At 35.0% G+C, this 16,072-nt stretch overlaps 2 protein-coding genes across 2 annotated transcripts in view; both read left to right on the top strand.

Moving 5' to 3' along the window:
- The window catches only part of LOC145666906 (uncharacterized), a 43,132-nt gene extending 38,504 nt beyond the window's left edge, over positions 1-4,628 (top strand). Inside the window, exon 3 of the mRNA XM_081734503.1 lies at positions 4,398-4,628. Within this exon, the coding sequence (XP_081590629.1) occupies positions 4,398-4,459 (62 nt within the window). The 3' untranslated portion in view covers positions 4,460-4,628. The remainder of the gene's footprint in view (positions 1-4,397) is intronic.
- Positions 4,629-8,928: 4,300 nt separating this feature from the next.
- The window catches only part of LOC145692340 (uncharacterized), a 31,160-nt gene continuing 24,016 nt past the window's right edge, over positions 8,929-16,072 (top strand). The window contains exon 1 of the mRNA XM_081767644.1: positions 8,929-9,178. Coding sequence (XP_081623770.1) covers positions 9,139-9,178 — 40 coding nt within the window. The 5' untranslated portion in view covers positions 8,929-9,138. The remainder of the gene's footprint in view (positions 9,179-16,072) is intronic.

Raw genomic sequence — 16,072 nt, 5'->3', positions numbered from 1 at the left:
ATTTTCTTCATGACACTTCTTACTTAAATCACACCATTAATAACATAAATGGGCGTAGGTATGGAGCAGAACCAACGCACTCCGAGAAGAAACGAAAAAAATGTGCCCAAATTTAATTCTATAAAATCATTAAGACAAAACATTTTTTTAAAAATTAATAAGTTCTGCATTGCTCACAGTTACGTATCAACATTGGTGTGGTATTAAAAATATTCATACCTTAGCTTTAAAAAAAAAAACAAAAAAAAAACAACGAATAAATTGCTTCTCTTCAACAAAGAACTAGGTTTTAAGAAATTGAAATATCACAGCCATCGATTTTCAAGACGCTTGAATATCCTCGCGGAGCAAAAATGCGCTATTTTCCATCGATCTATCCCTTCATCCTAAAACTAACAATGTTGTGTTTTGGTTTCTTCCAATATAATAACATCCAAATAATAGTAGCTAGTAACAACAGTAGGAATGAAAACTTTCGACAAAATATAAGACGTGACACTGATAAAGTCTTCTCCGGAAGCTACTTGCGTCCGTTTGTTCAATAAAACTTTTAATTGTTCTCACCTTGTCACTAGAACACTTTTTTAAATATCTTAAATATCCCTAATAAGAACACGAAACAGAAAGCTTGAACAACGCAGTTTGAACACCCACCATTAATTTCGTTTGGAATAATAAATTTCTCCTCTGAAGCTATTCGAACCTACTCCACACTTATCACATGAAAATTCCTTAATAATTAAATAACACCAGCTTGAACATTAAAGATTTTTTTTATTTACCTTCAACACTACATTTTTTAATTGCTATTTGCACTGGTTTACTTAAACACACCCGAAAGCGCACTTTTGATTCTTCACAACAATTGTCGCTAGCGCGTTTTGCACTAACTTTTGATTACAGTCATTTGCAGTACGGTGGTGATTGAAGCGACTTGTTCAAGGGTTTATACGCTTTCAAGCAGAAGGTACACTCTAATGACCAGTGGCGTATTTAGGAAGGGGGCTTCCGAGCTTAAGCCCCCCGAAATCTTACTTACTATAGTAAAGTATATGAAATATCTTGCAGAATTTTCACATTTTCAGGCAAAGCCCCCCCCCAAAAGTTAGCAAAGCCCCCCGAATCAAAATCGTAAATACGCCACTGCTAATGACTAAGATTAAGCAGAAGGTATACGGCGTGTACCAGAGATGGAGTGGGTCAGTGGGTCGCGGGTCAACAGCATGAGACTCACTGTGACCCACCACCCACCGTGACCCACTGCGACCCACCACCCACCATGACCCACTGCGACCCACCGATTCAGTATGATCTACCGACCCTCTCTGTTCACTGCATTGTAGACAGTATCTTCTGAAGACTGGTAAATTTGTCTCCGTTTTACTTTCAAGACCTTCATTTCCCTTCATTTTCCACTTGTTTCTGTCTACTTACCTGAGGTGAGTATACCTAACTAAGTGAAAAAAGAACTTCAGGCACTTTTGGATATTGATATTTTTAATAGTAATAATAGCAATAGGACTTATACTACTACTTGGCTTTCGAGACCTGTGAGTTTTTAGAGCTAACTACTGGAAAAACTACATTTTTGAAGCACTATAATATATAAATTATTATATAAAAAATTGAATGTAACTGTGTGTGCCTGATCATCACGGTCAAATTGGAAAGTCAAATGAAATTACTTTTGGTATATAGTTAGTCCTTAATCCAAATTGGGATGTTATATTGCTTTTATTATACCGGTAATGCACAAAATCCTAGGGAGGTAGTGAGGATCAGATTTTTTGCGAAAAAAATGAGTATCTCGCAAACCGTTAAACTTACGGAGCTGAAATTCAGTGTATTAACTCATTATTGAAAATAAACAGAATGTGTCTTAGCATTTTTTTTTTTTTAAATTCTCCTTTATGTGGAGGGGGGGCACTTTCTATATATGGAAAATTGGTAGTGAGTTGGTTTGTAAAAATGATCGAAAACGATCGATGTTATTTAAGAAAAAAAAAATCAGAAACAAAAAATACAGTGCTTGGCTTCATATACCCATTGCTTTCTGCTATAATAATTGCTGAAGCTTATGTTTATAATACGGAGCGCTTACAGCACAGGACAATCAACCCATAAAGTTGTGAGAAAAATAGGCATAAAATTTGTACTGTAAGCTTAATTACACGGAAATTTAAAGTTTGGATTGTACGCATAATTGTGTGGAAAATTTTACACTTTTTTCCCTTTACGTTGGTCTACTTACTTTGATTTGGAACTTCGAAATTTCATCCTTTTTACCACTGAAAAGTATTGATAATTCAACAAGGAAATAATTATACTATGATAATTTAATTGAAATTCATCGTAATTTGGCACATGGCAAACAGCAGTGTGGTAATTGAAGTTGAAGAAGAAGGGAAATTCCCATTCAGCTCTGAACACTTTCCAGGAATCTCGTTCCCTTTCGCTTTCCAGACGGGGGAGGGAACTTGGTAATGGTATCAAACCTTCATGTGTAATTACAAAAATTAAATTTATAAACAAATAAGAAATCATGAGTTTATCAGGCTTTAATTGATAATTTATGCACAAGATTCTCTATCAAAGGGTGGTAGATGAAGTTTCTGTTCTACATGGGTCGACATTGCCAACTGACATGGTAGATATGGAAAAGATATTGTATGGTGATAGAGAGAGGATACTTCTTGCTGAGTATTTCAAACCTGACCAAGAAAAATCGTTATCAGACTTAAGTCTAACAAGTAGATTGTCGATGAGGAGTTGCAGAAATTTCTACGTCGGATAAAAGTATTACCAATTTCCACGACAGAGTGCAAACGGGGATTTCCCCTTATGAATTTACAGATGACTGATATTAGAAATAGACTAAGTGCTCAAACATTGTCTAACTTGTTGTTCATCAATGTTAATGGCCCACCGCTAGACATGCTCAAAGTAGACGAACTAGTTATTTCTTGGCTGAAGGATGGACATCATTCCACTGCGGATGATTTACCGCTGAAAAGTTACCAACAGGAAATAAATCCGATTTCAGATTTGTTTTAAGGTGGAAAATTACGAGTTACGGAAAATGTATACTTGTATTACTAATGGCTTATTTGTGTTATTCAACTTTGTAGCTAATTTTTAGTAAGTCTCTTCTTTGCTTTAGGTAAACTACTTTGAATAAATATTCATAATAATTTCAATTATGCATATTTGTAACTTAAATTTAACGTAGTGTTTTAGTGATTACACAAATTACAATTATGAGCATACTTTATGGAAATGCTCTCACATAGGGTACCCGAGCACCTTTATACCCTATGAACAACTGATTTTTCAAGTCTTTTGTGAGAAAAATACTGTGAACTGAGAAACCCTAACCTTTTTTATATTGTACAGGGGTATTTTCCTGCGAATAGAAGTTTCTTGTGGAATGCGTTCAGAAATTAACACTTGCAAGAATACTCTCTTAGTACAAGTATATTTTAGGCACACACTAATTTCCCCCCACCTCGAACTGTTTCAATTTCCTCACTGACAAACACTTTACCATTTTATATCGTAAAGGTCAGATCCACCGTTATTGTAATAGAGTGGTGCTTCAGCGATTGACTAGAAATTCAAACTCCGATTAGTGACAATTTCATACAAGTGTAAACTCTTTAGTCAGTTCAGAAGAGGCCGTGGATCGTGTTCAGAGTTGATGACGATGGATTTTGGTGAGTCAGAGTAGGTCAAAGTGGATGAAAGTGGTTCATGGTGGGTGGTGGGCCACTGTGGGTGGTGGTTCAGAGTGGTTCACCGTGGGTGGTGGTTCAGAGTGGGTCACCGTGGGTGGTGGGTCATGGTGGGTCACAGTGGGTCATGGTGGGTCACCGTGGGTCATGGTGGGTCACCGTGGGTCATGGTGGGTCACAGTGGGTCATGGTGGGTGGTGGGTCAGTGGGTCATGGGTCAAGTTTTCATTGACCCACGCCAACTCTGGCGTGTACCGCCGTGTACCCTCGACTACAGCCTGGCTATGTTTGTTGTTTATTGAAGTTTAGCGTACCTTTCAGTGTCTATATGAGACATGGATTTACAATTAAAGTTTAATACGAACCACCGTAATGTGTTTAAAATTTTCAAGAATCTTCTGGGAATTGAACCCAGGAACCCAGGAACCTCATATGCAGTATTCAAAAAATACACAACATTTGTTATAAATTTTTAATGTTTGAGAAAGGAAAGTTATATATGTTTGGATCCGGAAAATAGGTTACGTACGGAGCTATCAGATTTTAAGGTCTTTATTGCTTGTTTAGAGTTAAATGTTCTGAAGTTCTGAAGTACAGTTCTGATATATATATATATATATATATACCCCTATATATTTCTACTACTGTATTTATTTTCTCTTCCAGGTGTTGTATTGCTTCATTTTGGAACATGCACTAACGACACCGTAGTAGCTCCAATACCATGACGAGAATGAAACAAGTGCCAAATGATGTCAACTAGAAATATTTGTCTTTGGTAACTGCCTTTGAAAGCCAAAAGCCAAAATAAAAGGAAAAAAAAAAACTTCACAAAGACATTGTAAGTAACAAGCAGTGACGTGCACAGAGGGTCCAGATCTCTCCCCCAAAAAACAATTTTCTGTAAATTTAGTCTAATTTTAGAGATATTTTACAAATTATAATATAATTTGTCCTCATAATTAATTTGGACCCATCCCAAAATAAGATCCTGCGTACGTGCCTGATAACAAGAGATAGAACAGTATTAATAGACCCTATGTACGGTTCAAATTTTACAGTAAAAATGTTTGCCATTGTGCCAAATATGATGTACGTTATATCTTTTTACTTATTGTCTATGCTCAACCGGAATTCTTGTATACCTAATTTATTGTACATATTTTCATGAAATAAATATTTTGATTAACCAGATAACATTAAACTATATCTAACATTTGTTTTGCAAATTTCTACAAAGATAAACCTCTGTTTTCCTTTTCTATATCTAAGTGCATTTATATAACTTGAAAGATGCCTATCAAAGCAAATAATTGACAGGAATAATTTTTTTCTTCAACTATGGTTAAAATCTACAGCTAGCTATCAGTAATACAATCACGACCTGGGTGCAAATTCATAACAGCCAAAGTGGGGAGAGACTGGTGAAAAAAAAAAAAAAAAAAAACTCTTCCAACTAGAGTGTTTCGACATAGAGTTCACAAATTTGAACATCCACTATTATTGAACTATCTAAAAAAAAAAAAAAAAAAAAAAAAAAAAAAAAAAAAAAACCGAAACCACTAGTTTTAAAGACTTGGGCATCAAAGAAATGAAAACTTTAAGTTTTACGTTTCACGGTTATGCCAGTTAGGCTACAGGAGACGGTGATGAGTGAAATGAAGAAAGTGGGAGAACCCCGAGAAAGCCCACGAGCACGGTGTTTGTCCACCACAAAGTCCACAAGGTGCGAGCTGGGATCGAACCCGGGACTCCAGGTACCGGAGGTGAACGCTCTACCACTGAGCCATTATTCTTCGAATAAAGTCTACTACAGACGCTCCAAATCATGAAGGCTGTTTGTTAACTTCCAGTAACAACAGGCCGTTACGATTCGAATGGCGCTCCGCTGAATGAGAGGATGACGTAGTACGTTGCTTCAGGTTAACAATAGGTCATACAGAGTTAATAACTGTATGTTAAAAACTATTTTGTTTGTTACAAACTAAATGCAACTATTATTTAAAAAGAAGTTCACAGGAAACCAAAACAACATGATACGTAACCAAATGCAGTTAAGTTCGTTCCTCTAGTCGTTGTCTTAACTTAGATTTTAGGGGCGTTGTTATTCTCGCAACACTGTAATTTCTGTGGATGGCAACAATAAACATTCTTCAAATTCATATTTTCTGTTGTAGAATAACATTATCTGTTTGTGGTAAGTTGCATTTCATCATCCCCTTTCACTTATGAAAAACAAGCAAAAGAAAAATGGTAAATTTTGCATTATTTTTAGTAAGGCAGGCTCTTAAAGGAGAAAGCTGAAGATAGAGAAGCGGAAAAGAGAGATTTCCAGACCAAAGCTAAGGGGTGAAAAATGTTACCTTTTGTTATTTCCAGGACCTGCTGACAGACACTTTACTTAGTAATAACTAGTGATGTACATTGTAGAAACAAGCTCCTTATTCCTCTCACTGATTTCAATCCCAAACATTAGGACTAAGTCTCTAATTTTCAACAAAATATACACTATGTACTATAAAAATTTGAGTATTTTTAATAAATTTTTAGTGAAAATTTTTTAAATGAAGAATGGACTCCTTCATTTGTGGCCCATTCAACCTGGAGCAATTGAGACGATTGGATGTCCTCGAAAAGAAATAGATCATATTCGACCAAAATCTATTTCTTTTTAACAAAAGTTATCGTGGAACGTTTCTTGTAAATGACTGGAAGAAGGTTTACTTGAGTTCTTATAGTTGACTAACTTAAACTTATGTGAAAACTTCTACAAATTGATATACCATAATCGTTCTCGAATAATTTTAAATCCAAGTAATGGGAATAATTATGAAATCTCAATAATTTTGAGTATTATTCCATGGAAACTAATTTTTGTTTACGAAATACTTTGTTGACCATATTTTTCAATCGAACGGGGGACGGAGTAATCCATTTCACATTAGGCAAGTAAATTCTCCGCTCATTCCTGGCTAATTTTAATTCTCCGCGCACACTGCTTTACGGAAGAGAATCAAAGAAAATATAAACAATACTGCATCAAATCAGAATGAATTTTACGAAAGTTATCGTGGAACTTTAAGAAATAAGGCGGAGCTAAATCAGGCCCGTAGCAACCCAAAAGTGTAGGGGGCAGTAGAAGTTTGGGGTGGGGGTACGATCCAAACATAATTCATCACCATATTATAGTTCATTTGTAAGCCTACCGTGATAATTTTAGGACGGGTAGTAAAAATTTAGAGGGGACCCGGCCCCCTGTTGATACGGGCTTCGGCTAAATCCACTACTTTATTCTTTACAGATTGTAACTCTATGCAGAGGGGATGATTGTGAATTCTCAAGAGAATATATGACTAATTACACCAAAATGGAATAATCGAACATTTTTATGAAATGGGAGTGAGGTGAATTTACCCTTTCATTCTTGGCAGATAATACTGTATCTCCTAGCTGTTGAGATAATCATAATGCTCTAAAGAAACTATCGACTATGTTTGTTATAATCAAATAATATTTACGTGGTTTATACTATATTGAAAATTGGCTTGCATTTATATGTTCAAATTTACAGTATGTGGCAGTTTTTATCTCATTTGCTCTTATTCTCCGTAGATTGCAACCTTAAACAATGGGGTTATTTGTGCGAGTAGAAAGAAAACACAAAGTTTCATTAAAATTGGGTAAGTTTTCCGGGGGTTATTATGGAACAAACGGACAAAAAACACACAAATTCCGATCGAGTCGATTGGTAAAAGTTTCGTTACACTTGCTTCAATGGCAGTGACTATTGGTGCTTTGCATTGAACAAGAAGCAAGCGAAAGTTTCTTCTTTTTTCAATTAATTATTCTCATCACTTTATCACTCCACTTTGAATCCGAACTAACCTAGTGATGATGTGCTTTGTTGAAATGAGTAATCCTCTCTTTTTCTCTCTTACAAATTTCAATCCCGAATTATAGGAGTTAGTGCATGATGTGAAGCAAACATCCCCTCCCCCTTGACTACTGTAGGAAACATATGTTGGTCGAACTCTTTAGTATGACACTAATCAAGCGTCAGAATAACTCTGTATAAGGCCCATTAGAATATATTTTACAAAAGTAGGAGTATTGTAACGAAATTTACTACGGCGGAATTTCTCAAGGCTTCTTTCGCGTAAATGATTTATTTTTCTTTCTTTCTTCTTTTTCAGATGCAAGTCAAATAGAATGTAATTTCAATAGTTTAAGTGTACTGATATCGAAGTATTAGCGTACAAGAACCCAAACCACTACAAAATCCCAGTGACACTGATCTTCTTCATAAAGTTTGTGAGTTCCCTAATATACGTATATACATCAAAGATTCGCTGGTAATTTTAACTACGTGATCGGCACTTACTAATGAGATCTCTAAAGTGGCAACAATAAATAAACTAGTTTCAATTCTAATAGTGAAAAATAACTTCGTTTATCCAGTTTTCCAGGAACAGCTATACAGCTTTGATGTTGTTTCTAACCATTACTGTAACAACTGCGAGAGCAGTGCGTTCATTTCTCAAACTTGAAATAATAATATTATCCGAGAAGAAGTCCTAATATCAGAATTTAAAAGAGTACCTTTAAAGTAAAATATCGCTGGAGGCTCCAAAGCCAGGGAATGATTTTGCGATAGGGAGAAGGGCGTGTATACAGTCACTTTTACCGATGTGATTTCCCTGTTGTAGAATTCTAAAGCCACTACTGTTAGAAAGAACAATTACAATAAAAATTTTTAACATTGAGAGTGCGAAGGAGACAGTTGTGATTGTCCATTTGTTCATGGACACAATTAAACAAAGACCATAACTTAAACATAATTAAAATATTTAGTGATATTAGTACTAAATGACACGGAAAATTAAGTCTTTAATTTTCAAGGTTTTTTAACAGATCGCCAATATTCACCTTTTGCCACGTGTAGTCAAATGACCTGCATTTACATTAAGTATTCCTGTCTTTCTTTTCTTCGTACGTTATTCCCCTTTGGCCTACTTTTTTTGGTCATGTTGCCTTGTCACTTGAGGAAAGAATGGCGAATGATTAAAGCACGAGTATTCTTTTTTCATAATTGACTTTTCTTCCAGTCTCTTGCATCACAATAAACGTCATCATATACACCGGACCTTTTCTTTTTTCTTGCTACTGGTTACTTGTTTGCTTAGTTACTGTGACCTTGAATGTGTAATGCTTTTGAGGGGAAGTACGGCTTACAGAATGCCAAGTTCACTACACCGCAATATCCTGTATGGAAGTGTCTTCTTCAGTTCGCGTCACTCGTACTTTGAATACTTACTGGAGCAACCTGGAGCTTTTTTTTCCTTTTCGTATCTGACACAGCCTTCAATCATCTTTCGGTTGACGTACATCTTAGAGTTCAGCCGCCACCATGGTTTGGAACAGCGCGAATAATCTGGTTCTCTGTTTAAGTAAGTGGCATATTTAAGATTATCTTTCTTCTAAATTATATTTTGATTGAATTCGTAAGCGTATCTACATCTCAGGCTCCCTTGACATCAATGGCGTAGCTAGGAACGCATCGGAGGGGAGGAGCTCGCCACACACACAAGTATATATTATAGTGTGAATGATTTTGTGACTTCTAAATTAGTAGGCAAACAATTCTGGAAGTTTGTACCGTGCAAATATTGGCAAGGGAAATCTTTTTGCATACTCTGTGATACCGCAAGGTTAACAGTGTTGTGAACCAAACATAAAGTTGTAGTTTTCAATTAGCACAACGTCATGTTATATATTTCAAATCTGCATGTAAAACGAAAACTTATAATATCATACTTATTATGTATTGTTGAAAACTAAGGGTGCTACAGTGTCACAAATATCCAAGATCAACTAAATTTTGGAGAGTTCTACAACAGTATAATGTAAATGACACAGACGGCGTAATGCACATTCAAAATACCTTAAGAGGTCCCATCACGGCGAAATTAAAATACCGCTAATATTTTACAGTAATTTTGTGATATCTTCAAATAGATAAAAGATAATCGAGATGTGGAACAAGATCACCCTAGACAATATTATTTTACATGAGAAACCGATATCATGCTTTCGATTTCCAGCCATTTAGAAAATCGGCATTTATTTTCGCGCTTTTAAGTGGCTGCAAACGGAAAGCTACTAGAGGACTCGTGATAACGGTACCTCATGCAAAATAATATTGTCTAGGGCGATCTTGTTCCATATTTTGATTATCTTTTATTTATCTGAAGATATCAGATAATTACTGTAAAATTAGCGGTATTTTAATTTCGCAATGATAAGGCCTCTTAATGTCGAATGCCGCAACCATCATATGATGTATTTCGAGCAAGTACTTGTAGAAGCAAAGTTGCAAAGACTGAAAACTATTTTTTTCAAAGGACTTTATTTCGAAATAGTGTTAAGATAAGTTCACATCCAATTACATGCATGGTTTTCAATAGTCATAAATATTATAATTCCGTTTACAGCAATTTCATATGTCAAACCATTCGTAAGTTATTGGAAAAAATGTAAAATGTTGATATATTGGTTAGAATGGCGTATTTGTGAGAACTTTTAAAAACAATTTTTGTTTACTTTGCTTCTATAACATTACAAGAACAATACTTTTTGGCAGCTGTAATTACAAAGAGTTTTGGAAGTCATATTAAACAGTGTTGCAAACTTTAATAGTATTTACCCTACATTCTGCATGGTATAAGATATCAAATTGCTATAAACTGCATCGTAATACTCATATCTAATGAAAACCATCTATGCAATTGGTTGGGGGTACCTATCTATGCAGGTTTTCGAAATAAAGGCTTTTGAAAAAAGTCAAATTTTCAATCCCTTGTAACTTTGTCCCTATTCATTCGAAATTCGTCACATCATAATCATGGTAATAGACACTAAAGTTCTTTGGATGTATATTTCCTCGTCTGTTACATTTGCATTTGCTGTATTGGCCATCAAAATTTGAAAATTTTTATACTATAGCGTCCTTAGTTTGCAACACTGAATAATGTTTCGTTTAATATATATATATATATATATATATATATATATATATATATATATATGTGTGTGTGTGTGTGTGTGTGTGTATGTATAGATTTGAAATATGTAATATCCTGACTTACTGCCGTTCGAAAAAATAAAGCTTTATGTTGGGTTGGAAACACTACTATCTTTGTAGACCATAGAGTATACTAAACAATGTCCTCATGCCGATATTCGCATGGTATAAAATTTCAGCGGTTTTAAATCATTAGTTTAAAAATTACAAAGGCGTATCAAAATAAATTGTCCACCCTGTGTATATTGGGGTCACCCAATTATTTTGATAGAAGACATAGAGGTATTTTTTTGTTAATCTGCAATAGTGGCATTCCCGATGCATTTTAAGTCCAACTTAGCCCCCATTGGCATGAGGGGTGAAGTGTGTGGATTGAATGGAATGGATGACATTATGAATTGTTATCATTACACTTTCACTGAAATGGATATCCTAAGGGGAGTAGTAGTTCAAACACTTTTCATTTGGGAACAAAATTTTCACTGTGCGAAAAATGGGGATTTCAGCTAGTATACATATGTACTAGTTTATCATATTGTGTTGTTATGGGTATGTTCACACATCAGGAACGTAATGTTAAATTGCATCAAAACATAATGTGAGTCTTTGAAGCTAGATCGTAAACACCTCAACGGGTATATTGCCAAAACCGTAATTAACTGACTTGAATGTATGTATATGTCCACACGTAACTTCGACATATTTGCAAAGGTTTTGAACATTCTTTTCTTGTTAAACGGACTATACTTTCCCGGTTTAAATTTCATGAAATTTTAATGAAGATAGTGTTCGGACCTGGACCATGAAACTCTTCAAACGTCAGAGGTGAATGCTCTACCACTGAGCCACCGCGACCCCACAAGAAGTATGAGTTTTATGCTCACCAAATATTGAGCATCTCATAGTTTCTGATCTTCCTACAGCGTTATTACATTTGTACAGTCAGTGTATATGTCATATAAAAGAATAGAAGAAAAACTAGTAAAAGTTCTATAGTTATTATCCGCAACTTCCTTTGACTTCTATACAGAAATATTGCCATAGCCTGCAAACATACAAGAAAATATGCGGATACAAAAATATTTACGGTAAATTTTACGCACCATCTCCTACACTTAAGTTCTCTTCCTCATAATTAATAATAATTTCTTTAATGTCATGCAAAGTAATCTAAGCAAAAGCAACTTGACCTTGTGAGAGTATAGATAATAATAATAATAATAATAATAATAATAATAATAATAATAATAATAATAATAATAATAATAATAATAATAATAATAATAATAATAATAACACGAAATTTCTAAGAAGTGGAAGCAGTGTGCAATTGAGTCTTTAACTCAGAAAGGGAATGATACAGTTTCCAAAAGATATTTTACCACTCTCAACCAGCTACAAGAAAATGTTTATATACTTGTTAACATTTAGTCCCCATGTATTTTAAGCCTATTACCATGCAGTTAAGAAAGGTCAACATTGGTCCAGATACTCTGCATCAAATAGGTATTAATGAGGCTGAAAAATTGCGATTTTTTGAGAATGAATAATGGTGATAGTTATTATGGTTCTTCCATTTCTTAGCTCAAACATCTTCCTGTCGATTTGTTCAGATGGAAACAAAATAATTGAGTTTGAATTTTTGGGTCCATATGCAACACCTAGGTAATAAAGAATGGGATCTACTATTAACCTAGCCTTCGAACAAATGAGCGAGACTTGAATCTGAACCAATTGGTATGTGCACAGACCACCATGCAAGATTAGAGTTCTTATATTTAAAAAAATACAACACTCGATTTGAATAATATGGGACATTTTTCCTTCATAATTACATAGTACACTCCGCATCAAAAGAATTGCGACAGCTAACGCCGTGCAGTTAGGCCACCCAATATACACCGTCTTATCTCATAATCGTGTCAGGTAAATATACCTCCTCTCTCTCTCTCCTTCTTTCTTCTCTCCCATACTAAAATTAGCTAACAACATGAACGCAATTCTAATTTCAAACTACACATGTAATAGTTTCGATAAAATGAAATAACAAGAAGGAGACGAAACGATTTATAAGTTGATGTAGGGAGAAACTGAAACACACACAATGAAAAATTGAAACCAATAAATGTCTATTACACAGAGGTTCAGAAACGAGGCAGAGACAGTAGGGGAGAGAGAGAGGGAGAGGGAGAAGGAGAAGAGGAGAGAAGAAGAAAAAGAACAGGGAGAACACATAAAACTGTGGAATTCAAACGTAGTAAGAAAAGAACCTAACATTATAAAGTTCCGTTTCCAGAAATCCAACAGTAATATAGAAAGATTTTCTTTTACATGTTTCAGAAGTAATCGAATATATAGAGGATGCTTTAAACATTCATTATATCACTTTCATCATGGATAGCATGCTCAATTTCAAGTAGAACTGTAGATCTCCGAGACACATCTAGGATAATGTCAAAAGTTTAACACACATGCTTTGTTTCCGCGTGGTTCGTTTGCAAATTTGGTAGCGTTCATTGGACGTACTGATCCAAAATTCATTCTAATATACACAGTAGATAGCGTTGATCATATCCTCAATTTCAGATTATTAATGCAAAATGAACAAACAAAAAAACCGAAAAGAAAAAGAAAGAAAGAGAAAATTGAAGAGTGCTATTTTACTACTAAATTTCTATCAGAAATACCCTATGTTAAAAGTCCAAACTGTATCGTAATGAAAAGTTACAAATGTTCGAAAGGAAAAGTTTATGTTCGTCATAGATGTAGCATGTTTCAATTTCAACGTGAATAAAACACATTGAATTATAGCATGGAAATAAATTTTGTGTCGAACTAGTATAAATAAAATTTTGTTTTCAAACAATCAAAGAGGTTACCATTTTCTACTCTTTTCCGAAGATTTATCTGTTCCGAACATCCAGCATTGATTTCATCTCTTCCGGATATGACGTAATTTGCATAGATAGAATGAATACGCTAAGAGCTCAAACGGATCATCGTGTCACTCGGTTGATGTTGGTTAGGTTATAGACTACCATTGAGTCAAGGATTCAAATCCGTAGTGACCCGGTAATTCGACTGAGACTCGCTAATCCAGAGGATAAAAAAGAGATTTTACTTATTCCCTTGCGTTTAAACAGTATTTCTGTCGGAGATAACCAGGACTGGAGATATCCGCAAAGCACGAAAAACATGACGCCAAAGTTTCCAGTTAATTAGATTCTCCAGACCAGGTATATCAGTCTTTTGCTCCGTTTTAACGTTGTAACATGAAGTGCATGTTTATGTGAGAGGGAGAGAAGTGAAAGATGCAAAGACAGGATAGGGAAACGTCAAGAAAGAGAGAGAGAGAGAGAGGGGACAAATATAAATATGAAACATACTTATCATTGCAGTGTATGATGTAGAACGCACACACTGTTTACTGGAAGTATCGCCAGTGTTACCTTGTAAGTTATCCATCAGAAGCTGAATCTCTGTTTGCAGCCATTATTTTATGCGAAAAAATCATATTACCTGATGGGGAATCGATCCAATGTTTTCCATTAGAAAGTCTAACACGTCACCACTACACCACCGATTGTTTTAGCCGAATTTCGTTTAACAAATGGTGTAGTGTTTCTTTCTGAGAACGATAACACGAAAATTGTATACTACGGGTCAATGATGTCTTTGGAATGTCCTGATAATTCCATTGCCCTTTCCCAACTAACATTCGTAAATTGTTTTTATTATGATACAAGTGTTTGCTTCCACATTCTTATGTATTGCTTGTCCAGTATGATAAGTCGATTCTTCATAATCACTTTAAAAGAAAACCTTTGGCGTGAACAGGATTTGAAGCTATGTTAGATAGCTGTATTATTCATAAGGCCATTATGTTACCCCTACACTATCATTCCACGTGAAATTAGAAGCCAAATATTACTTACTTTAGCCCTGATCTTTGGTACAAACCGACTTCTTCCTGTAACGTTATTTGCACCAAGGTGCACAAACCAAATTCATTTATTCGACGGCCTAGAGAGAAATTAGTGCCCAGTAATAAAGGGAAAATATACAATCGAGGAAAAAAATAAATAAAACATTTTGCAGTAATTTCGCCGTGCAAGTTTAAAAGTACGGAAGTAATAATAATAATAATAATAATAATAATAATAATAATAATAATAATAATAATAATAATGATAATAATAATAATAATAATAATAATAATAATAATAATAATAATAACCTATATTATAAAATTGAAAGTAACTATTTGTGGCTCGTAATCTCTTGAACCACCCGACTGATCTAGATAAAATTTTCAACATTGATAAGGTTCGGACCTGTGAAGCTTTTTTATCATTTCATTTTAACGGTAGAACTTAGGGGGAGGAGGAGGGGAGGAAGGTTGATATATAAAAATGAATAAAACGTAATAACTCTTGAACCACCGGACCGATCTCTATCAAAATTTCAACATTGTTAAGGTTTGGATCTGGGACGACTTTTATCATTTCAGTTTGACGGTGCAACGTACAGGCCGGAGAGAGGTAGATACAGTATATCTTAAAAAAATGAAAATGAAAGTGACTGTCTTTGTGACTTCGTCACTATTGAGCCACCCGACCGATCTCGATTGAATTTTCAACATAAATGAAGTTCGGGCCTAAGATGGTATTTATCTATTTACTTTGACGATATAACTTAGGGTTGAGGGAGGAAGGAGTTAAAAAGAATAAATAAAACCTGATAACTCGTGAAACAAAGGATCAATATCGATCAAAATTTTAACATAATTGAGGTTCGGGGCTGAGATGATTTTTATCATTTCACTTTCATGCGAGAACTTGGGGAGGGGAATGGGAGAGGGATATATATATATATATATATATATATATATATATATATATATATATATATATATATATATATATATATATATACGAGGGTTGGGGCAAAAGTCATGGCAACTATTTTTTATCTTGCAAATACGTGAGCGGATGACAAACTTCTATGCGTCGTGTGGAAGTTCTGCAGACATAATGTATATGGAGCACAACACATGGCTCTGTGATAGCTGGCAGTAGTTCAGCGAGGGCTGCGAAATCAGTCAGTTGGTGAGTGTCGTGCGAGATGGAAGTAAGCCGTGTTGAGCAACGCGCTTACATCAAAATAGCCGTTCTTCGAGGGAGAAATGCGATGGAATGTTACAGTGAATTAGTGGAAGTCCTTGGGAATAATGCCCTATCATACCGGACAGTAGCACGGT

Source organism: Thermobia domestica, chromosome 1 (assembly GCF_964235325.1).
Source record: "Thermobia domestica chromosome 1, izTheDome1.hap1.1, whole genome shotgun sequence".
Classification (NCBI taxonomy): Eukaryota; Metazoa; Arthropoda; class Insecta; order Zygentoma; family Lepismatidae; genus Thermobia; species Thermobia domestica.
Note: the sequence above shows the minus strand (reverse complement) of the source record. Positions and strands in the feature narration are given on the sequence as shown.